The sequence below is a fragment of the Mytilus edulis genome, chromosome 5 (assembly GCF_963676685.1).
Source record: "Mytilus edulis chromosome 5, xbMytEdul2.2, whole genome shotgun sequence".
Lineage (NCBI taxonomy): Eukaryota > Metazoa > Mollusca > Bivalvia > Mytilida > Mytilidae > Mytilus > Mytilus edulis.
In genome coordinates, this window is record NC_092348.1 from 61,195,781 (window position 1) to 61,219,914 (window position 24,134).

Sequence of the window (24,134 nt, forward strand, 5' to 3'; positions counted from 1 at the left end):
TATATTAGATTCTTTAATAGCCAGCATACAAATAGCATAATTGCTTGTACACGTATCCTTTATATGTGTTAGTTATGTCTGCAATATTTTCTAATTGTGAGTATTCTTCTTGGGTGTATCAACATATCATTGATGATGTATATTGCAAAACATACTTCAGCTTTGCCCACAAAAGTATGATAATTTATATATAGCAGATGTGTATCCATAAAAAATTAAATTACCTCAAAGACCAAACTAATACCAGAACGACAGAAATTATTCACGGTATTTTTATTTCTGGCAAAATGACATGTCATAGACATTTAGATTTAGTTTTACTCCATTTGGTATAACTATGAGATATTAATGGTACCTATGACATGTATGAATACCGATGATTAACTTATAGAAATACCAAAATGAAAATAATAATGTTTCCTCGATTTACGTTTCATTTCATAATTATTTTGCATCAGAAAACATCTCAAATCAAATGGTATCAATTGCATTTAAAAAAACCTTTTCAGTACATGTTTGTCTAGGTACTTAGTCGACGCCGCAATTCTGTTAGTACGTCAAAGTAATACAAAGAAATCTCGTTCTGTTATTTCTACTACAAGAATAAAAAAGGTTTAACTTCAGTTGCACATTCGTTTTCAATTGTATGTACAAATATATTTATGTTGACCTATTTTTATCTTTCTTAAAAATATATAAAGTGCTTGGTGAGCTGCTGTGGCTTGTTATCGTTTTCTTTTGAACATGATCTTGTCTTGTATATATTCTTCTACTTTTTATTATTGATTGTCGTGTTTGAAGTTTGTTTTACCTTGAAAGTTATTTAAAAAAAAAATTATCACAATTAAAATATTGAAACATATATAAAAGGAGAAGTTTGGAATGGTTCATTAACTAAAGAGCAACACATCGATACAAACACATATCACATGCAACATATAGTCTTCAACAATAGAAACGTTTTGCCATGTTAAAATTGGCCGGAATATCAAATTCAACAAAGATTGATAGCTATTGAATCCAAATTTTCTTATTTGATTCCTCAAGAACTTGTTGTAAACATGACATAATGCTAAAACATACAGGTTCGTGAAAACGTCATGAACTATTTTAAAAAGACCCTACGCAAATGGCAAGTTGAAGGTTTATATAAAGGCAAAAATGAAAAACACATTTCGTGTTCTCCAATTAAAACTTGAAATGAATTACAGGTAAAAAAAAGAAACCCCCCTCTGTATTAATATTAAAAGCTTTGATATTTTGAACTTTAACTTACTTTTTTTGTTATCTTATCTGGTTTCAAATAGTATCATGGAGATTCTACAAACATGGATATGTTTAGGTTAGTACTTAGATTTCTATTATTACGTCTTCAAGCATTTTTTTGGAGTTAATAGTTATCAAATGTACCAGGATTATAAAAATGATTATTGAGAATTTCTGGTACATACTACATAATGATAGATAACAAAACAAGACGGAATGTTTATAAGTAAACTTATAATATAAGTGCAGGTTTACTATCTAACCAGAAAGATCAACCTGTGAACTTTTCAACCTGATAAATGTAAGATATTCTATAATGGTTTAAGAAATTTCCCAATTTTCACACGTTTGATTTATGGCATTAAAAGGGGTTTACGTACAGTATTCTAGTTCCTAAACATATGTATATTAGGAATAAACTATAGCCCATTACGTTATTTGTTAAAATTTCATGTAACCATATCTATATTCTCTAAAGTTAAAAAGGAAAGCGACAGTCGTTTCTATCAAAACAATACTTTTTCCATTCGTTTCAACTCGGCCGATTCCGTAACCTCAAGGAGAGTAGCGGATTCTACCGAGGATTGCCGAATGTACTTTATAATGACTTGTGCCAACATTTTCCTCATTCATATTAAAGTGCACTGGTTCCTGGTGGTTTAGTTGTACTTAAAAGGTTACTTTTGAATCCAACTCACAAGGAAAATATACCCTACTATTTAAAATCATGTGCATTATATATTCAAACGAAATATTCCGAGAGAATTCTACAGTAATTCCAAGTCCTTAAGCATTCCTATGATACCACCATTATGGCAATATTTAACTTATTGACAAAGTTAAATTTATGCATTAAAATATATAAACTACTGTATTGTATGTTCTATCTGACTGTGTCGAATTGGTGTTTCTATACCGTTTAAAAATATAGTAATATTAATTAGAAATTGCCAAACCATCCTCCAATTTCAATTGTTAGTTTGGAATAAGATGCTTGAACTTTATAATTCATCAGTGACGGATATGATATATAAATAGTCATCCTACTCCTACTTACACTGATATGATACCTTCATGAAACATTTCAATGTTTAAATATAAATGTTATGAGATTTTGAATCCACTACACAAAACCATATTTAAAAGTGGTAATCCTTAGCCGAACCTGGAACAAAGGTGTAACAACATAGGATGAGACTACAGTGAAGTATTACTTTGAAAAGACGTACCCCCTTGAGATCGATACTAAGAACAAAAATATTTAACAGATACACATGTGACTGAACCTAGTGTAAAGAAAAATTGCAAATTTGGAAAACCCTATGCGTTTCAATACAAGTATAGGTCCGTTTTAGTGTTGAGAAGGTATACAAATGTTGAAATGAAGCATGATAAATGCCAACTACTATGAGTATCGACAAGATGTCGGAGGGACCAGCAATACCTTGTTAGCAAACACATGTTTTGTTGTGTATCAACAACAATTGAATCAATAAAATCTCCATAATGACAATATTTCTAAAGTTTATACAGAAAATATTTTTTTTCTCGTCAGGGAAGGAGGATTCACTAAATAACAATATGTCTTTGGAAATTTATTTAGAAAGATAGACGGAACCGTTATGGAAAAGGAAAAACTACAAAGTATTAATCCTTACTTAATGATGCTGTATTTGCTACAACAATCGTGGGAGACGTCCTTACATTGGTAGCATTTAACTAGCACATGCCTTGTTCTATGTTTCTAAAAATACAGGCCTTATACACAGTTTCATATAATTACTCGCCAAAATGTAGCACTAAAAGTATATAAACATAACATTTATTATATGAATTTATGGCGAAATTACTACATAAATAAGTCATTTGCACACACGTATTCCTATAGCAACATTTCAATTTATTCACAAAATTTGATAACCTAGTGCTCCCATTGATTACCATACTTAGGAGAACAAATTAACACTATACGCTGATTTAGTTTTTTTTCCCCCGATAACAATTTACCATAACTTTTTGCTTGGAACTTATACAGTAGCATCCTAGGGAAGAACCTGCAAAACATTGAAGAATTGATTTTCTCACTTCTTACAGTGAAAATGGAAGATAAAAAACGAATGGACAACAATTGTCATATTCATTACTTTGTACAGGCATTTTGTAATGTGGAACATAATAGGTAAACATTTCAAATATAGGTGTACAGCAGTCAACATTTTGCTATAATCGTAATCACTATAAACAAAGATAAACCTAAACGCATATATACAAAGCCGTTTTCACTTTGAATATGAAAGGGACATTAGTTACGAGATATACAAGAAATCTAGATTACGATTAAAAAAATATTCAATCATTAATGAAAGTGAGGTATTGGAATAATAATTAGATTAAAGCAGCAGTTATGGTACAGTTATGTCAAAATAAGCTAGGAAACATTGATAATGAATTATTCACTTGCATATCTTAAAAAAACTAATCAATAATTTTTTTTGAATTGTGTAGGACTGCTTGGGTTTATACAATCATTGCTGTTGAATCGTAATATTTGTGATGATATCATGTATGTGGACTGTAAGACAGAAGCCTTACCAGGAAATAAACTATATCGAGATAACAATGGAAACATCTACGACAACTTGTAAGTTCAAAAAAATTATAAAAATGACAAAAATGATGAATTTGATTAATTATAGAATAATTAGGAAAACAACTCTATCACACAAATATAGAAAGAGGAAGTGGTGTGATTTTCAATGAAACAATACCAAATGACACAGAAATTAACATTTATATGTCACCGCATGGACGTCAAGAATGACCAAAGCCCATACCGCATATTCAGCTATAAAAGGTCCCGAAATAACAAATGTATAACAAATGCAAACGAGAAAACAATTGACCTTATTAATGTACAAAACAATAAACGTAACACAGTAACAAACTCTAACCACTACTACAGGCTCCTGACTTAAGACAGACACATACATACAAAATATGGCTAGGCATGTGGGGTAAATAATGTAAGTGGCATCTCAACCCTACCCTCAATCTGGGCCAGTGGTGTTAACAAGTTTACTTAAGGCGAATTGGACTATGCTGTTAAATTTCATTAAATAATTAGTTACACTGGCATGTAAAACATGTTATCTTAAAAATGATGATTATTTAATATTTTAGTTGTACATACAGTCAAGAAAAGTGTAGAGACAGTTCTATTGACCTAGAGGCAATTTGCACTTGTGTTCATCCTATGATTCTATCTCCAGTTACTCCTGCTTTACAGATAGGACCATTGACTCCAAAGCAAAAGTTTTTTACGACTTTGGCTGTCGCTACTTTTGCTACGTCACATATGGTATCATCAACAGTTAAACCAACAATAGGTCCAGTAACAGTTAAATCAACAATGGGTCCACTAACAGTGAAATCAACAATGGGTCCACTAACAGTGACACCAACAACGGATCAACTTACAGTTAAACCAACAATGGGTCCACTAACAATGAAATCAACAATGGGTCCACTAACAGTTAAACCAACAGTGGGTCCACTAACAGTGAAACAAACAATGAATCTACTAACAATGAAATCAACAATGGGTTCAACCATGGGTTCAACAACAGTGAAACCAACCATGGGTCCACCAACACAGGATGCGGTAACGTCTTTATTTTGCCAACAGAGGGATGTCATTGTATGTTCAAACGATCAGGAACATATGTGTGGGTCTGATAACACAACGTACAAAAACAGGTAAAAAAAAAATCTTAATATTTTTATCAATACATTACCAGTCATTTGTACTTGTATAAATCAGCTTATGAATAGTGAGTATCTTTGACTAAGTAAAGCGTATTTACCCGATGACATCGGGATGTAGGTATGTATTCGAATCTCAACAGAAAGTTGTGTAAATAATTAAAAAAAAACCGACACCAATAAAAATAAAAAACAATGTCAAAATAGTCACATTATAATAAAACTGTATATTCGAAAAATATTCGAAAACGACTACATTATATTTACAAGTGAACACGTTAATTATGAGCTATGAAAGTCTAGTAGTTCGTGCAGTTTTCTGAGCAAGTTTAAAAAAAAATTTCAAACAAAGATATTCACTTTGGGTAAGAATGCACTAGCTGTCCCTATTCTATAGATGAACAACTGTTGGTTACATTGAAAATTTCGAATCTTCATGGAAGCTGGAGCACGAGATCTATGTTAACTAATTATTTTGATGTGTATTTTGTATGCAAGAGTGACATCCTTGTGAGTAAGAATTCGCTAGCTGTTCCTATTCTATAGATAAACAACTGTTTAGTTATATTGAAAATTTCGAATCTTCATGGAAGCTGGAGCACGAGGTATATGTTAACTAATTATGTTGATGTGTATTTTATGCAAGAGTGACATCCTTGTGAGTAAGAATTCGCTAGATGTTCCTAATCTATAGATAAACAACTGTTTAGTTATATTGAAAATTTCGAATATTCATGCAAGAGTGACATCCTGTTGTTTTATACTCCAAATTCGAAAAGTCTATTGAATCTATGCGTGTATTGTCTCCCTTTGTAATATATTTGTTTGTTTTAATGTAATTAAGATTGTAGCATATATTGACTGCTGTGTTCCTATTTTTGTCATTTTTGCTTAAAGTGTGTTTGTTTTGTTTACAAATCGTTGGCCATGTGATGAAATATGACGCGACTGTCATACAAGTGAGGGGTTAAGCTAGCTTCAAAAAATAGATTTAATCAACTATTTTCTACATATCAAAATGCCTGTTCAAAGTCAGGAATATGACAGTTGCTTTCCATTCGTTTGATGTGTTTGAGCTGTTTGATTTTGTCATTTGATTAGGGATTTTCTTTGTGAATTTTCCTCTGAGTTGAGTATTATTGTGATTTAACTTATTTGAACAGGTTCATTATTTTATATGTACGTCTAGTTATTTGATTTCCTTTTAAATGATTACAAAATTTATAAATTCAATAGATTTTAGTTTTTATACTGGTTTATTTAAGCCATTCATGTATATTCATTCTTTTATTTGTTTGTTTTGAAACGTTTTAAATCATTATATTTGAATTTAAAAAATCTTTTCTAATTTTCAAAGTCTATTTTGTTACATTTAACAGACAAAATAACCGTCCTTGCAAGACCTGCATTGAGCCAAGGCTCCGTGTTGAAGGTCGTACATTGACCTATAATGGTTTACTTTTTTAAAATTGTTATTTGGATGGAGAGTTGTCTCATTGGCACTCAAACCACATCTTTCTATAGCCAATTAATAGTGAACGTACAGGTATTGCAATTTCATCAAATTTTAAAAGACACAGTATAGTGACATAATATATAAAGTTTTCTGTCTTAATAATTGGAAGTAAATGTGCTTTGTTTATAAGCCTTTTTGTGTTTCTTTATTACATTTATGACGTTGCTCTGTACAGAGTTATACTAATTGTGAGATTTGTACTTACTTTAGCAACACGACGGGTGCCATTTATAGAACAGGATCTGCTAAATCTTTTTGAGGAACCTGATATCACGTGTTGCTCAGTCTATCGTTTTTAAGTAATGTTTTGTGTGATATTGTTTGTATGTTTGTCTTTTTAAGTCATGTTGCTGACAGTTTATTATGGACTTATGTATATGAATTTCTCTCAGGTATGTTTCCTCTCTTATTGTTTTTATACAAAACTATGACTTTTATAAGTTCATTTTTGTTATAATTTTCATTCGTGTATTATATTCTACAACAGAATTAATTCAATTAAACTTTAATGCTTTTGTATTTCTAATACACTTTCTTTCTTTTACAGATGCGAGTTTACTAAGGCGCAGTGTGACAATCCGAATCTTTCGATTGTTCGGGAAGGAGATTGTTGACAATGCTATCTACGAGGTTCATATATTCTGCATATACTTAATAAAAAGAAAATTATACAATGAAAGAACTGTATTTGACTTTTAATTTTATTGCTGAACAGAAACTGATCTGATAAGGCCCCTCGTTTCAGCTTTCTTGGGGTATTGATCATACGTATACATGTATTTATAAATAATCACTAGATAATCACTCGATGAAGAGGAAATTGAAGCAGTAAAAAATGATCTGAACAATAAGATATTCAAAATTGAAATTGTTGATTGACCCCTTATAGGAGCTATTGCCCTTGTAACACATTATTTTACAGTTTTTGAATACAAACCATGATAGAGAAAGAAAAAGAGAAACCTTAACAAGAATAAACATTCAGCACAATAAGATCTACAAATCAGTAATCTAAGCAAAAATTGTCGCCTGAATGCTTTTAGTTCTGCTGAATGAAGTTATGCATTCCTTTTTTGCATTTTGTCAAAAATATGAGGACTATATCATTCCATAAAATGTCAATTAGTCTCTAGTGGACAGTCCTCTCATTGACAATCACGTCTGCTTTATATTTTTTTTTAGAAAACTTTATTGTAAAAAACTTTTTAAAATATATAGTAAAGAAAGTAACTATATCTCAAGTTGACTTCAATTACTATTTTCTCCGACTTTCCACTACCAGATAGAAGCATTTACATTTTAACATGGTTTAAATATTTATAAGGTGCAGAACATTTCTATTTAAAAGGTTGAATATATTAATTTGTTCAATAATATGTTTCTCGTGTATTACATTGCGTAAATGCATTCTGAATTGAAATTTATACAAATATTAACCATAATATGAACACAATAAGAGAGAGATTTAACTTAGTGCTTATCAGATATTGTTAAAAATCAAATTACACTTATAATTACAAACAATTAAACTGTTTTTCTTTTGTAAACAACATTCAAAACTTTTCCTTTTTGTATTTTGTTGGATTTGGAAATTACTTTCAATTGAGGGACTGCATTGTTGATATGGGCTGCTTTCAACACATATATTATATTTCACAAAGACACCAACATTCTTTTTGTGTGTGTGACAAAGACCTGGATTAAAAAAAAAATGAGTTTAAACTTCTAGGGAAGAAATTGTGTGAGATGGAGGTTAAGAAAAAGAGTTTGTTTTAAATATATAGAAAATTTGGAAGAAGATAAGATAATGCAAGTTGATAGATGGCATAAATTGGAAATGAGATAGAAAAACAAATTTGAATTCATTACTGTATCTTGCAATATTCATTGTGCCCATTTATTTATTTGTTATAAGTGAGAAAAAAAAACAACTTTATGTTGCAATATTTATACCGGTGTTAACATCTAAAAAAAATAAGAAGTACAATCGTTAACATACACCATTGATGACATCGCATGCACTTTAAAAGGACATATACTGCCTTACAACACCGTCTTTCCCACACACATACATGTGCTACATTGGCGGATCAAAGGGGGGGGAGAGTTTCTGGGGATTGGACCCCCCTTTTTTGGGGACGATCAATGCATTTGAATGGGGACATATAGTTGGAACCCCACCTTTTGTCCCTGGTTGGGAAGTCCCTTTTTAAAATGACTGGATCCGCCCCTGTGCTATATAAAACGTCTAATTAGTAATCAAAGGTACCAGGCTGATAATTTAATATGCCAGACGCGAGTTTCGTCTTCATTAGACTCATCATAGACGTTCAGATAAAAAAAGTTATAATGCCAAACAAGTACAAAGTTGAAGAGCATTGAGGACCTACATTTCCAAAAAGTTGTGCCAAATACGGCTAGGGTAAACTTATAGAAATGCCCATATAGCTGATATTGATAAGGTGTAAGTCAATATTTAAGAATTGAATGCTTCTTTTTGTAACTGCATTGGAGTGTAAAAGCGTTGATCGAAGAACATTTTGTATGAAACGCTTTTACAACCCTATTGAGTTACAAAAAGAAGCACTCAATACTTATAATTACATTTTGTTAGCTTGGACCATGAAAACAGAAATCAATTTTTTATTTAATTCACCTGTGCACTTTATTGTCGGACCTCGTGTTATCATGAATGATAAGTTTTATTGTGTAATGCAATTGCTTAAGGAATAACACGTGATGTGCAGTTAGCCAATCAGAATAACGTATAATAATGAAACATACATCTCATGTAATTATCTGACAAAACAATGTCTTATTATCTTTTATAATATTTATTGTCATTTATTCACTTTTATGTTTATAACATAAATGTTCTTAACTGTTTTATCGTATTCTGAACTTTAAAACTTTATCAAAATTTACCTTTTTTATACTTCCCGGCTTTGAACTAATTCCCTTCCAATCTTTTCCTTCGTATTTGAAGTCATCTGGTGTTTTATTGTTTCCTCCCTTTATACCAACGGTGTATTAAGTACACTAGAGTCTATAGAATGGTTACCCTACAGTCTGTAATTTTTTCAATAAAATTTATACATTGTAAAAAAAACAATTCTTACGAAAAATATCATATAAATATCAAACAAATTTTTCACGTTAAAAATCCTGCAAGAATTATTCAATGTAACAATATATGAAAGTATAAAAAGTATTTAAGAAAAGGTTCAGTAAAAATCGCTGTACGTATAGTTTAACTAATAAGAAGATGAGTACATTGATGGTGCCTAAAGGTCCCATTGATGACCATGCTGAAAGTTTGAACTTCACTATTTATTTTACAGTCACTCAAATCTCAACCACATATGAAACTTCAAACCACAGCATGTGAAACACATGTTCGACATGTTCGTAAAGGAATGCAAGCTTAATCAATCAGATGTTATATTCATTGAAACCCATAAGATCACAGCAGACATGGCACAAGTCTAAAATATCATTATCACCATAAGTTTTAAACTAACCGCACTTTTCGTACTTCTTATTTAATTTGTATATCGAACTGCAATCTTATATAATTGACAATAAAAAACGAGATGAAAGATACCAGAGGGACAGTCAAACTCATAAATCGAAAATAAACTGACAACGCCATGGCTAAAAATAAAAAAGACAAACAGACAAACAATAGTACACATGACAAAACATAGACAACTAAAGAATAAACAACACGAACCCCACCAAAAACTAGGGGCGATCTCAGGTGCTCCGGAAGGGTAAGCAGATCCTGCTCCACATGTGGCACCCGTCGTGTTACTCATGTCATAACACATCCGGTAAATAGTCTCATTTGGTAGGTCACATTCATGAAAGGGAAGGGGATTGTAGTTACGACGTAAGGAACATTTCGGATATCATTTGTGAAACGGTCATTCCATAACGGTCAATCAACTCGTGATGGGGTCCGTAAAATTTACGAGGGGATGATTTCAACTTCACCATTTGGAACTCTTGGTTTAATAGCTTCCTTGTGAGCAGCAACCCTCTATCAAGAAAATTAAGATAGGAAATGCAAGAACGGGAATATCGTATCAATTGGGAGATAAACTATGTTGCATTATATTACCTCCTATACATTTCTGGGAATAGGATTGGTTGAAAAAAACGGAATGGAGACCGTGTTTATTTCATATAGGGTAAGTAGTCGGTTGTAGTAGTGTAACGTCTCATTATAAAAACAAAACAGTGGTGAGGAAATGTCTGAAGGTTAACACAGACATAGAAATTGAGGATGAACGATTGAAACAAATTCATAAAACAAATTTAAAGCTAATAAGCTAATGAGATGTTATTGTTGGCACTTGTTATTGTGCAGACCAATGGAAGAAGCATCTTTATGTTAACGATACTGAAGTTCTGAGCACCTTGACAGCCCACTAGTCTAAATACCACATGTTAAGATAGTCAGAACGATAAGTTCGTTACCGATGTGTACACATCTGTTATTATTTACACAGAGTGCTAGTGACCTATTTGATAACGTCAGCAAATTCCAATGTTGGGATTCAAGGTTCGCTTTCACACCAGAAATTTTCTGACCAAATATCTTCGTATTCCTTAAGGTCACTAGTACACTATGTATCTATTAACAGTTTACAAGAGAGCTATATCTTTCCTTTGAAAAGTGTTATCACATTTCGGATTAAAAATTATGATCGAGATCATCCTAATGTCTTTTGTTTTCAGCCATGTAAAACGCTTCACGGTTGGCATCACTAATTATCTCGATCCAAATTTACAGGCACATAACAATTTCTCTGAAACATCTTTCCCTAAATTCAATTACAACTCAAAAGTATACACTTGCTGCAATAAAAATTAGCGGAGAATCTCAAATATATATATATATGGATATTTCTTGTTTAAACTAACTCAAAATGCAGACCATTAACCTGCAACCTTATAAGTTTATTATATGAAATGAAAATAGAAAAAACTTTGTTAAATACAAGTACACACTCCTGCCGCGACTTAATTTGTGCTATTATAAATTAAATAGAATAAGAAGTTTAGGAAGCTGGCTTGTCATGTTTTATATTTTTTGTTAGATTTTCGGAATCCTCTGGTTTTATCCATTTGAATGCCTTGAAAAAATTCGCCCGGTGACCCCCATTTTTCTTTTCGTAAATCTTTTACATGTATAATGATAAGCCATCTGTAAAAGTCTTATAAAATTTTGATTACTTTTTAACAGTTTTTGAGAACTTCAACTTGTCAATGATAAAGCTATGAAAAGTCAAGAGAGAATATTTTCCCGCCAAAATGTCAATGGCTAATATCTCGAAAACAAGCACGGTGACCTATATATTTTTTTGCTCTTTGGATTCCTTTATTAATCCCCTATCTATATAAACTAGTGTTTTGAAAAGTTAATTACTTTGAAACTGAGGAGCGAACTCCCTTAAGAACAAGTCCTTAATATTCGGAGAATTAAACATGGATTATACCTTTAACATTAACTATGTATAGTGAAGACAAACAGACAAATAAAACTAAACAAGACACCACATTAAAAACTAAAGACATAACAACAAGCATCACATAAAAAAATAGGGTTGATCTCAATTGCTCTGGAAGGGAAAGCGAATCCTGGTCCACATGTGGCACCCGTCGTACTGCTCATGTTTTAAATCAGGTAAATAGTCTTATTCGGTAGGTTTCATTCGTGACAAAAGAAGGGGATTTCAGTTACGACATAAGGAACATATCCGATATCATCTATGAAACGGTTATTCCATAACGGTCAACCAACTCGTGATGGCGTCTGTAAAATTTTTGAAGGGATGATTTCAACTTTACCGTTTGGAACAATTGGTTTGATGTTTCCTTGTGAGCAAAAACCTTATTAAGGAAATCATGATAGGAAATACAATCCCGGGAACATCGTATGATTTGGGAGATATACATGTATACTCCGTATGCAGGCACTGCTGGATTTTTGCTACATAAAAATGGAAAGTTCACAATTGGGTAGCTGACATCATCTCTTTTGTCGTAAAGTTTTGTTTTCAACTGACCCTCAGTGTCAATTTCTAGATTTAAGTCAAAATATGAGGCAGACTTATCTGTTTCTGTTGTATCCTGTATCTCAAGTTCGATGGGAGAGATGCGTTTAACATAGTTACCAAATTTTGAATTATTTAATGAGAGAACACCATCTAAATGATACACATCTATACACCTGAAAAAAGTATTGCAACACCAAATATAAAATCAAATCAAAAACTGAAATTTCAATTTCTTTATTTGCATTTTCATTTTTATTTATCTGATAGAGTACACCTTTCCTACTTATTGACCTTAAATTAATTGTTTTTCGCCCATGCATGGTGGCTCCGTTATGGTGTGGGGATGCAGGTCTTATGACTGCAAGTTGGACATGAAAACTGTTCGTTGTAACCTTAATGGGCAAAGATACCAGCTGGAAATCCTTAAGGCAAGTGTAGTGCCGCATTTTGACAATCATCCGTTGAGGACAAGGCTCATTTTCATGAACGATAATGCGCGACCGCATCGATCGCGGGCTGTAAGAGCGTATCTTCACGGCAAGTCAGTGGAGACATTGCCCTGGCCAGCATCTAGCACCGATTAAAACCCGATAGAGCACATTTGGGACATGATCGGTCGAAAAGTGTTAAAAAGGACACCTCCTGTGCAAAATTTTGCAGAATTGGACAATGCATTGCACCATGAATGCCATGAATGGCAACAGTTAACACAACAACAAATACGACGGTTATGTGGTGGTATGAGAAGGCGGCTGGGAGCAGTGATCTGTGTGAACGGAAGCAATACAAAATATTGAAATCTCCGGTCTCCGTCTCCGGTCCAATGGTCCAAAATGGGTGTTTTTGACATCAACTCGAAGTTGTCCGATGGAATTGGAATCGCGTAGACCAATGGTTGTAAACAGTGCATTTGTGCTAATGTATTTTTAAAAATAAATCTTTGTATGATTAAATTTGTGTTTAACATGTCTTTCATCTTGAAAAAGACCCAATTCACCCCAAAACTATGAACATTTAACCATATTTTAGAGGAAAAAAAATGGTACAAGAACGGTTTGCAATTTGTCTAATGGAAAAAATCAGGTGTTGCAACACTTTTTTCCAGGTGTATATATAGCAAAAAGTAAAATTAAAGGATGTTGCTAACTTCTTAAATTTCTTCCTAAGAAGTACTTGTATGAAGTCTGATATAGTTTGATAACTAAAAATTTGTCAAAGCTAGATAGAATGCACGATTACGGTAAATTAAAGTCTATAAACGACTGATATATCACGTTTATAAAAATGAGGTTCACGAAAGGTTGATATATTTTTCAAACTGATATCAAGTAAAAAAACAAACGTGCAACAGAGTCTAAACAATCGTTTGAAAATGTTTTAAAAAAGACAAAAATATGAAAAATATTTCATGTCATAAACCCACCATATCAAACAAGTCACGTGATCAAAACATTACCCCCTCTTATTATGCTGATATTGAAAGCTATGCCCCGATTGACCCTGAATTTGTTTATACTTGTATCTTATCACTTTTAGAACTAACATCATGGAGATCCTACATATATTTATATCTTTAGGTATGTGTATTAAATAATTTGTTAAAATACAATAAATAGAAAATATTCTTAATGTTTCGGTTGCATGACTGCAGATCCATTAGAAGAAAAAAATGTACAATTGACGTTCGTTTGATATATATTTTGAGCAACAGGGATAGCGTTGACGAAATATTGTTAAAAGAAATGTACAAATAAGTATGAAATTATCTTGCTAAATCTATGTTACTACATTAAGGAGCAAGGACACAATTTGAAATAATTTCTAACATAACAAAGTATAATTTATACGATTCATAAAATAGTAGTACATTTACTTAGATTACCATTAAATTTCATAGTTCTTAAATATATAGTCAGGAATATGACATTTGTTTGATGTGTTTTATCATTTGATTTTGCCATTTTATGAGGGACTTTACGTTTTGAATTTTCCTTGGAGTTCAGTATTTTTGTGATTTTACTTTTTATACACTACACATGATGGTTCCATTTAAAAAAATGTTTGTCATGAAATTCAAATAATATGAGGTTTGCATATTATCAAAATCGTCCTTTAAAAATTTCTTTATTTGTGATCAAGACTCTTTTATATATTTATTTAACGAATGATTAAAAAACAAATAATTAAGAGACATTTACCATAAAAAAAAGTAAAAGTTAAAGGGAAACTTCGCAAAAAAATCAGAAATTGATGTTATGTTCATTCTGTATAAAAATGCTCAAATTCATAGATATTAAAGTTTTATTCCGCTAGATAAGCGATCACCATCGATTTTAAATTTAGAGTATCAATTCTCTGCGATCCGCCATTTTGTCTTCTTTCCCGATTAATAAAAACGATATGTCTATAAACCACAAAGAAACAAAACTACAGTAACCGATGTAGTCGTAATTGCGTGTCGATATCTTGTCAATCGTACGGTTGTTTTATCCGACTAACTAACTTGATACGAAAAATATTCTTACTTTTTTTAAATTACCATGGTCTGTTGTTTTTAAACTGTTGATATTGGAATTAGGTGAAAAGTCAAAGTTGAAATCATAAATAAGTGTTCCGTGAAAATTGTTTTCGAAAATCTAATTTGTTCATAATTCTTTAAAGTAATAAACAAATATATTTTGATCTTCCCTCATCTGATCACCAGCATGGCTAAAGGTATTACTAAAGGTATTGTGAGGGGTGTGAGGTGACACGTCCAGGTATTCAAGCGATTTCCTGTCGGGCTTGCAAGTTCATGCATCGTTTCACTTCTGCAGGTATTGATCAGTGTACACGGCTGATAACTTATAACTTATAACTTTCCATTTTGAACTATCAGATGAATAATATACAACTCTGTCTTACTTGTCATTACTAAACTCATACGCTTGTTTATAAATAACATTTCTGGTGTAAAGAATATAATTCATAAACATATAAATAATACCCAAAAAATAAGATTTGATGAAATTAAAATCTATTTAAATATTTTTTCCAAGGGTGAATTTGGGAAAATGTAATATATAGTCATTGTCAATAGTGAAGGACAGATTGGAACAGACCAGAAATATTGATTTAAAAAAATGTATGCACTTGCCGACGATTCGTTTATACGACTGGATAGAAAGTTACGGAACTATAGCGCAATTTAAAATATATACATGTATACATTGAACATAAGAAAAAAACATATATTTTGAATAAATAGGGGTAAAAGTGTTGTAAATTAATAGACTAGTCCACGTATGCCAACAGTATGTAATCATCGAATGTCGATAGACTATTGTATACCAGAAGAAGAAGAGAACAAATTTGATTTAAATACAGGTCGATGTATAACTTTTGCTTTGGTTCATTGAAGCTGTGGACCTAGTAAAATCACAGATTTATATTTCAATAAGATTCTTCTCGAACAAAGGAAGTAATTCGTCATCACAATTGTTATATATGCCACTGGACGAACACTAATTATCCCCAGGGAATGTGAATATTTTGCTGGGAAAGTTTTGAGTATCAAAGTTTCAAATTAATTTCGGGATTTATTTTCTTTCTTGGTATTCAATAACAGAAAAAAGAATAAATTACTTGTTCGCTAAATAGGGGTATTCTTGTCAGATAAAAGACTTTTAGTTATATTTAAAAAATAGGGAAATATGACATTAAATTGGTTCTGTCTTTTTTTTAAACATCGTTAAAAAGATGTGTGTCTAAGGTGAACGCCACAAGAACCCTGTAATACTAGTACGAGAGTATAGCATGTAAACATTCCTTCTCAATAATATGGTTGTATTGGAAATCTTTTCATACAGATTAACAACTCATTGTCCAATATGCATGTAATATTTGCCACATGACGCCCATAGTTCTTTCTACCATCATCATCTTATTCTGTGATATTGCTGTAAACATCGATGGTTCACACCCAAACAAAATGGGAGTAATGGACCTTCAGAGCTTCTCCGTGTTATACACTTGTGAAATATATAGACGAAATTTCTGTATTGAAATGAATCTACATCTCACAAACAGGATTTTCAAATAACGATTGTGAGTAATCACCTTACAAACCAATATAAACGTATGGCAAGATATAACCATGAAGGAATTTAGTTTTTGTCAGACGCAAGAACTCATCACTATATATATCATAAACGTATACGTATATATATGCATACAGTTTCAAATATTAAGAACAAGCGGTCGATGTCGATAGTCTGTTTTCTAACTGTTCAGAGTTAGACATGTCACTTGTTCATTCTTGGAAGCCTTCATATTCCCCGTCTAACGATGGGAACTCTTTCTGATTGTGTTGACTATAAATGCTTGTGTGGTAATTCTGTCGTTTATCTGTACAAGCGGTTGCATTTCCTCTCCTTTCCCAACAAACAAACGAACGAAACGCCACTAGTCTGATTTCTCTGGAGCTCATCTTCAATGGCTCTTATACGTCAGGAAACTTACATGTATACTAATAATGATTGTTTCAAGAACAACGATGTATGGACGAACTATTATAAATTCGTCAATATCAGTTATGCATGACTAAAATATAACTTTTATTACAACTACTGTATTACTTATTTAGATTAATGACGGCTATCATGTTCAACATTGCACAAATATTATCATAGAATTTAAAAAAAAATCCTCAAAAGAAATAATGCCTTAGCTTAGATAATTGATATTCTTTTCACAAAAAGTTCGTGTAAATGATTGCCAAATGAATTTAATTATGTAAGAATAAAATGTTAAAAAGAAACTAAAAAAAAATCATGCATGTTGTATGTTGTATTTTTTTGTCAATTAAAAACTTTAAAATTGCAATAGTTTTATTAGCACTTAAACACAGCCAGATTTGAATACAAGTTAAGAAATTCCGGTAAAGTCAATGATATCAAACAGATGTACAATGGTATATCAAATTGGGTAATATTGCATTTAGTTTTTATAAAAGATTAAAACTACTATTTTTTGCTTCATATTTGAATCTTTACGCCAATTGCCGCTAAGAAAGTAATCAAAAATTGTTTCCTTTTATTTTTATACACTTTCGGAATTACGAATCTGAATTTTATTTTCAATTAATTTACACAATTTAATTATTGTATCTTTATTCTCATCGTGTATTAAATCTTAGTGTATTAACATCGTGACAGCATACTCTTTCTAATCCTTTCTGTTTATCCTTTCCAAATAACAACATTTATACCTGTGTACGCTTGAACTCACACCTGCGGCTAAATAGCTATAAGGTAAACGAATTGACCTCAAGCCGAGAAATATACAGTGACCTTTACAAAATAATATACACACTCTGCTCACACATTAGTTGCATTGAAATGATTATCAAAACAATAACGGTAAATAGAACTGAAATATTTTCAGTTCAATATCAGTAAAAATGTTCAATAAATATTTTATGAAAAAAATCTCAACAATAATTAATTAAATTTATTCAAAAACATTTACTAGAGATAATTTTATAGGAGTTTAATTCAATCAATACAAAACGGTATATGCATATTCATTTTCGTTCATTCTTATATTGTGGTTAATAACTTCGACCATTCGTCAGCTGTGCGCTTTTAATTACGTATATTGTCGATAAGCTATAAGAGTTAAACAGATTTTATTTTTTCCCAGAATTCAATAAATCGGGCTAATACGTCACGACCCACTCGAGAATTCAACCAAAAAAGTAACAAATACTTGATTTTCTCCGTTATTAGAAGGAATATAAATTTAAAACTTTGCAAATGTGTTTTTTTATGTTAAGATGAACATAATTAGATGATAAGTAAAAAATCGCGGAATTTCCCTTTAATAGAACTCTGTAAAATTGTTGTGTGCGAAACAACTACATAAACAGGTTAAAATCTATACGGTCAAAAGTGATCGACAGAATAATCAAATTAATCTAAAGACTTCTTTGCATTAGGGAGTTGGATTCTTATTTTTGTTCATAATTTATCTATACGTCATTAAAGGATCCAATTGTAAAAGTTATTTTCTATAAAAGAGGGGCGAAAGATACAAGAGGGACAATCAAACTCATAGATAGAAAAAAAAATGACAACACCATGGCTAAAGATGAAAAAGACAAAGAGACAAATAACAATGCACACGGCACAACATAGAAAACTAAAGACTAAACAACATATACCCCACTAAACCATGGGAGTGATCGCAGGAAAACATGTTACAGAATCGGATGGAATTACATAATACAGGTCTGCTTTCGAAATGTCAAAGAACAAACATATATTATAGCCACCTGTCTAACAGATAGGCGATTGCTCATTATAGGTTTAAACGAAGAAATATGTAATTAAAGACAGATGAAAGATGTCCAAAATTTATTAGTACTCAAACAAACAAGTCGAAAAAAATCTGACCACGCAATGTGAAAGATGGGATAAACGTGAAGATGCATATTCATATAACATAAGTAGATACTTTCTTCATGGACTATGTTTTGAGCGGCCTTCCCAAAACTTACTCAATACATTGATGATATTTTCTGATATGAATAGTCTACTGCTTAGTCCTCTGAAATTCAAACCATATATCGCAGTTTGTACTATCCTATCGTAATTCGATGTTTCGCTTATTTCCTTTTCGAGTTGATACTGTTTTCTTATCACTATGACAAAAAACGTTGTTTTTTTTCAAATATTTTTGTTTATTGCTTAGGACTTCTTGGGTTCATACAATCATTTCTGATGCATCATGAACTTTGCGAAGAGATCATGTTTGTGGACTGTAAAACAGAGGCCTTACCAGGAAATAAATTATATCGAGACAACAAAGGAATCCTTTACGACAACTTGTAAGTACATTGCACAATATATAATCGACACTATATGTTTACTTTAAAAGATGTAAGTTGTTATTCGTAATTTAATAAAAAAAAATTATTTCCAATGTATTAAACAAGACTGTGTAGATGCATTTGTTACACTGATTATAGAGTTTTCAACCGCAAAACTCATTGGAAATAAAGTCATCCAAACAGAATTGACTGACTCGTCAAAGTTTTAAAAATTAGGATTTGCAATATGATACATTTGTTTCATTTAAATTCTAAAAAGAAATTACATGCGCTTTCCTCTTGATTCACTTTTATCAGGAATGACCATTGACCAATGTAATAGACCCTGCATATTTCAAGAGCTATAAAATCTAAGAGACAATATGTTTGCTTATTCTTCTAGTTGTACATACAGCCAAGCAAAGTGTAAAGACAGTTCTATTGATTTAGAAACAGTGTGTACCTGTGAACATCCTGGTATGAATAATCAAGTTTCGGGTACGTCAGTAAAATGGACACCAACACAGAAAACTACGATGAAACCTTTGATTACAGCTTCATTTTCTACACCACCTACAGTACAATCTACGACACAGTCTACGACACAGTCTACAGCTGTTCCATCCAGTGTACCTGTATCAACACCGAAAAATTTGGTATCAGCGTTTTGCCAAAATAAGGATTTGGTTGATTGTCCATCGAACACGGCACTTATATGTGGGTCAGATAACAAAAGCTACAGCAGGTAATTTTTACAATGCTTTAATCCTTTATTTTGCAATTTACCTTGTTGAATGTTAATTCATTATGAATTTTGTTATACTATGATAAGTATATTTCTGTTTAATGATACTTAAAACACATATTTTATAATACCTTCAAACTTTTAAGGATGTCCGCTTCTATGTTTTAAAATAACAAGCATTTTAAATATGTTAAAAAGACTGTTATATATTGACAGAATATGAATAAGAGAACCTAAAAATTAGAAAAAAAAATATAGGTCCGTGTTTTATATTTTTAGATATAATCAAATTACAAATTTGGCGGGAAATGGCTCTTTCTAGATTTTTCAAACATTTAACATTTACACCTTTTCAAAAGCTATGAAAAAACTACAAGAATTTTACAATATTGACAAAAATGACTTTTGAAACTATATGCAATAAAATTATGAAAAGCATAATAAGTGTAGCGAACATCCTTAAGACCTGTTTTTATTGGAGATTAATTGTCAGTTTCTTATAAAGCTGTAAGTGAGAAATTTAAATTTGTATAGATAGTTTTCTATTTATTTCGTCACTATAAATTGTCAATTATTGTCATAATTTATAAACATGGTCTGCCAAAAAAAAATCGATTAAAAAATTGGGGTAAATGTGTATCTGATAATTATCTAAAGCTAGCGACAATGATGGTCAATGTTTAGAACTCAACGTGTCATACCTTGGTGAGGTACATTTAAGAAGGAAACTATCATCATCGTTTTTATTCTTTGCATATATGAAACAGTATTTCTTGACTGAACCTATCTTTTTTTACATACTTTCAAATCGAGCCAATGTGGCTCGTTTAAAAATTAAAATCCTATACAATTGATACCTCAAGCTTCATTGGTTCATTGGCCATGTTTGGATTACAAAACCACAAAGTAAATGTGTTATTACCTAGTATTTATCGTTGCGAAAAAAATATACAAATGCTGAACATTCGAGGCTTCAAAGAGAACATTACACAAAGTTTGACCAAGCGTTCGTGAATATATTATTATTCGACGTATATACAATAAGCTGTGTATAATAGATTACATTTTGCATTATTTTACACAATGAATACGATCCCTGACACGACAATAACAATGATTAAGCAAGGGAACCTAATCATAATATATCACAAAAGATTGTATTTTACACGTTAAACAAATATCAACCGCACTGAAACATTTGTAAAGTTGCATAGATTAAGTCCACAACCGAGAAGTGGATTATGATTATCTACAGTGAGAGTGACTGAAAAAATCAGTTCGAAGAAAAACAAATCTCATCAGGAGAGAATTTAAATGATCGAAGAAGTAAAAGAAATGAATTGTCAATCGCAAAGTTTTAAAAGGATATTTCCTCTTTTCATTTTGCAACGCAATTTATGACTTGCTTTCGTTTGTTGATAGATTGGATTCTTACCTAATGTTTCCTTTTTTTTTATACAGATGTCAGCTTGCAAAGGCTCAGTGTGACAACCCAAATCTTTCGATTACTAAGGAAGGAGCATGCTGATCATAAGGGATATATTCATGAACTGTTTATATAAATTAGTTGTGTAATTGATGAAAAATGAGTTGTCTCGTGATTTGTATGGAGAAAGTTTATTAAAAAAAATAATCACTATGGTCTAGTCTGAACAATTTGAAATGATTTTTTTATCATTAAAATGGGGTTGCTTCATCTAAACACCATCATATTGAAAAATGTATTTTCTTCTCTGTTTTTGTCGTTTTTGTGAAGATGAATTTTTTTTTCAGTTTGTGTTGGGGTTCGTCTTGCTTAGTCTTTAGTTTTCTTTATTTTGCACTATTAATTGTCTGTTTGTCTTTTTATTGTTAAGACATGGCGTTGTCAGTTTATTTTCGATCTATGAGTGTGACTGTCTCTGTAGTGTCTTTCGTCCCTCTTTAATCTAGTGTAAAAAAAACGTATTGGGTAGATATAAATTATAATTTATGTAATGACAAGATACGTTTGTAGCCAGTACTGATAAAATACTTGCAGTAAATTATAAACCTTAAAAAAACATCGTAATATAAGAAAGAGTGAAAAAGAATCATTGAAACAAATGAGCACCTAAATTTCCTGTGTACATTAAAATTAGCTGTGAAATTCATGTTTTCGATGTGCCTAACATTTTATAATATACTTAAATGTAAATAAAAAATAAAACAAAAAGGACAAATAAAGAATGCATTGACTCGTACCAATATATCCGCATTTTTTCGTACTTTTGAATAGACAACATATAATTAACCAATTGGATGACCTTATCAAATTGCCGATGGTTAACGAACCGATACAAACCTTAATATAGATATAAAAAGACAGACAACGTAAGCGTATATTACTGATCCGAACTAGGCCTGCTTGATTTCCATGACGTAGATTAATGAAATTTGTAAATCATCTGTTTAACTGCGTAAGAATGATGTTTGGGGCCGAATCAATCAATGAAATTGTTCTTTCCGTCGGCTCCTCTATTTCACTTTCAAATTTCCTTTTAGATTTGTAAATACGTATACATGTGATGTGTCCTTGCTCAGTTAATCGCCATTTAAAATTGATGGTCCCTGGACTACAGATGCAAATAATATTATTATTTTACTTGCAACCAATAAAGCATCAACAATTTAGTTCAAGATGTTCAACTTGATTGCTTATAGCGAGTTTATTGTTTCAAAATTTCGTTTCTTTAAAAGTTTGAAACCTTTTTTTTATACCGTGTCTTTATTGTATTCTACATACTAGCAAATCACCTTCATTATTTCATACTTTAAAGAATATAATAGAGAATTGGAAACGTTTGTTGCGCAGCTATTACCGACATATACAAAACTGTCTTGATGTTGTATGTATATCTGTTGTTGGTGTTGAAACCTTGTTTTTTGTTATAACACAATAAAACCACTCGAATCTGGCAAACCGTAATGTTTCAGAAAATATCCGAGTGTATGGACCATGAGGGGTTATTTTCTAGTTTGTTTTAGTATTCAAACGGTTTATAGTTATTTGTATCTTGATCATGTTATATGTTTATGCGTAGCAGATTCAAAATTGAAATATTCATTAAACACAATATGAAAGTAAACAAATAACCCATAAGCTCCTCTGAAAATTATAAACATAAGTCTAATAAAGACAAACAAAAATGAAAACACAACCAAGCCCACATTGGAAACTAAGCGATCGAGCTATTTAAACCCCGCAATTATACAGAAATGAACTCAGTTGCAGTCCTTACTTAGTAGATCTTTTTAATGGTTTAGGTAAGTGAACCAAATTGACAATCAAACTTACAGGTCAAATACGAACTGACAATGCCATGGCAAAAACGAAAAACGACAAAAAAACGAAAATAAGAATGCAAAACACAAACACAAAGTGAGCACGTCTATCTGGGTAGGCCACGGAGGGCGGGATTGGGGTTAAGACAACTAGAACATATTTTTCATCTACTAGAAAACAGATTTGTTTAACGAACTCGTGGTTTAACAGCTTCCTCTACCAAGTAAATCGTGTATGACAATGCAAGTAGTTATCAAAGGTTTCATGCTTATATTTTAATACACCAGACTCATCAGTAACGCTCTGATCAAAATAGTTATAAAACCAAACAAGTACAAAGTTGAAGAGCATTTATGACCCAAAATTCCAAGTTGTGCCAAATACGACTAAGGTAATCGATGTCTGGGACAAGAAAATCCTTAGTATTTCGAACAGTTCATACTTTTGTAAACAGGAAATTTATAAAAATGACCATATAAGTGGTCCATGTTTTCCTGCCCATTTGCAAGACATGTTTTGTTCAGCTAGACATGGTAACGTATATTGTTTAAACGTTTTCAATTGTTGTCGTTTGACTTTAAAAATTGTAGAAATATACCTATATCTGATATGGAATTGTTTATATT

General features: G+C 31.5%; 2 protein-coding genes across 2 annotated transcripts; both read left to right on the top strand.

The window, feature by feature from the left end:
• The first annotated feature begins 1,282 nt into the window (after nucleotides 1-1,282).
• Nucleotides 1,283-7,431, top strand: LOC139524132 (uncharacterized). The gene is made up of 4 exons (XM_071318715.1): nucleotides 1,283-1,342; nucleotides 3,772-3,907; nucleotides 4,447-5,022; nucleotides 7,092-7,431. Exons 1-4 carry the CDS (start codon nucleotides 1,312-1,314, stop codon nucleotides 7,156-7,158), a joined length of 810 nt encoding a protein of 269 aa, XP_071174816.1. The 5' UTR covers nucleotides 1,283-1,311; the 3' UTR covers nucleotides 7,159-7,431.
• A 6,666-nt stretch (nucleotides 7,432-14,097) lies between these two features.
• LOC139524133 (uncharacterized) lies at nucleotides 14,098-21,843 on the top strand. Its single transcript, XM_071318716.1, has 4 exons — nucleotides 14,098-14,186; nucleotides 19,342-19,477; nucleotides 19,863-20,204; nucleotides 21,666-21,843. The coding sequence occupies exons 1-4, from the start codon at nucleotides 14,156-14,158 to the stop codon at nucleotides 21,730-21,732; spliced, it is 576 nt and encodes a 191-aa protein (XP_071174817.1). The 5' UTR covers nucleotides 14,098-14,155; the 3' UTR covers nucleotides 21,733-21,843.
• Nucleotides 21,844-24,134: the final 2,291 nt, after the last annotated feature.

Coding starts and splice junctions, on each gene's coding strand:
- LOC139524132 (XM_071318715.1), top strand. CDS start 1,312: ATGGAGATTCTACAAACATGGATATGTTTAG. Junction 1,343..3,771: donor ACAAACATGGATATGTTTAG/GTTAGTACTTAG, acceptor TGAATTGTGTAG/GACTGCTTGGGTTTATACAA. Junction 5,023..7,091: donor AACACAACGTACAAAAACAG/GTAAAAAAAAAA, acceptor TTTCTTTTACAG/ATGCGAGTTTACTAAGGCGC.
- LOC139524133 (XM_071318716.1), top strand. CDS start 14,156: ATGGAGATCCTACATATATTTATATCTTTAG. Junction 19,478..19,862: donor GGAATCCTTTACGACAACTT/GTAAGTACATTG, acceptor TTATTCTTCTAG/TTGTACATACAGCCAAGCAA. Junction 20,205..21,665: donor GATAACAAAAGCTACAGCAG/GTAATTTTTACA, acceptor TTTTTTATACAG/ATGTCAGCTTGCAAAGGCTC.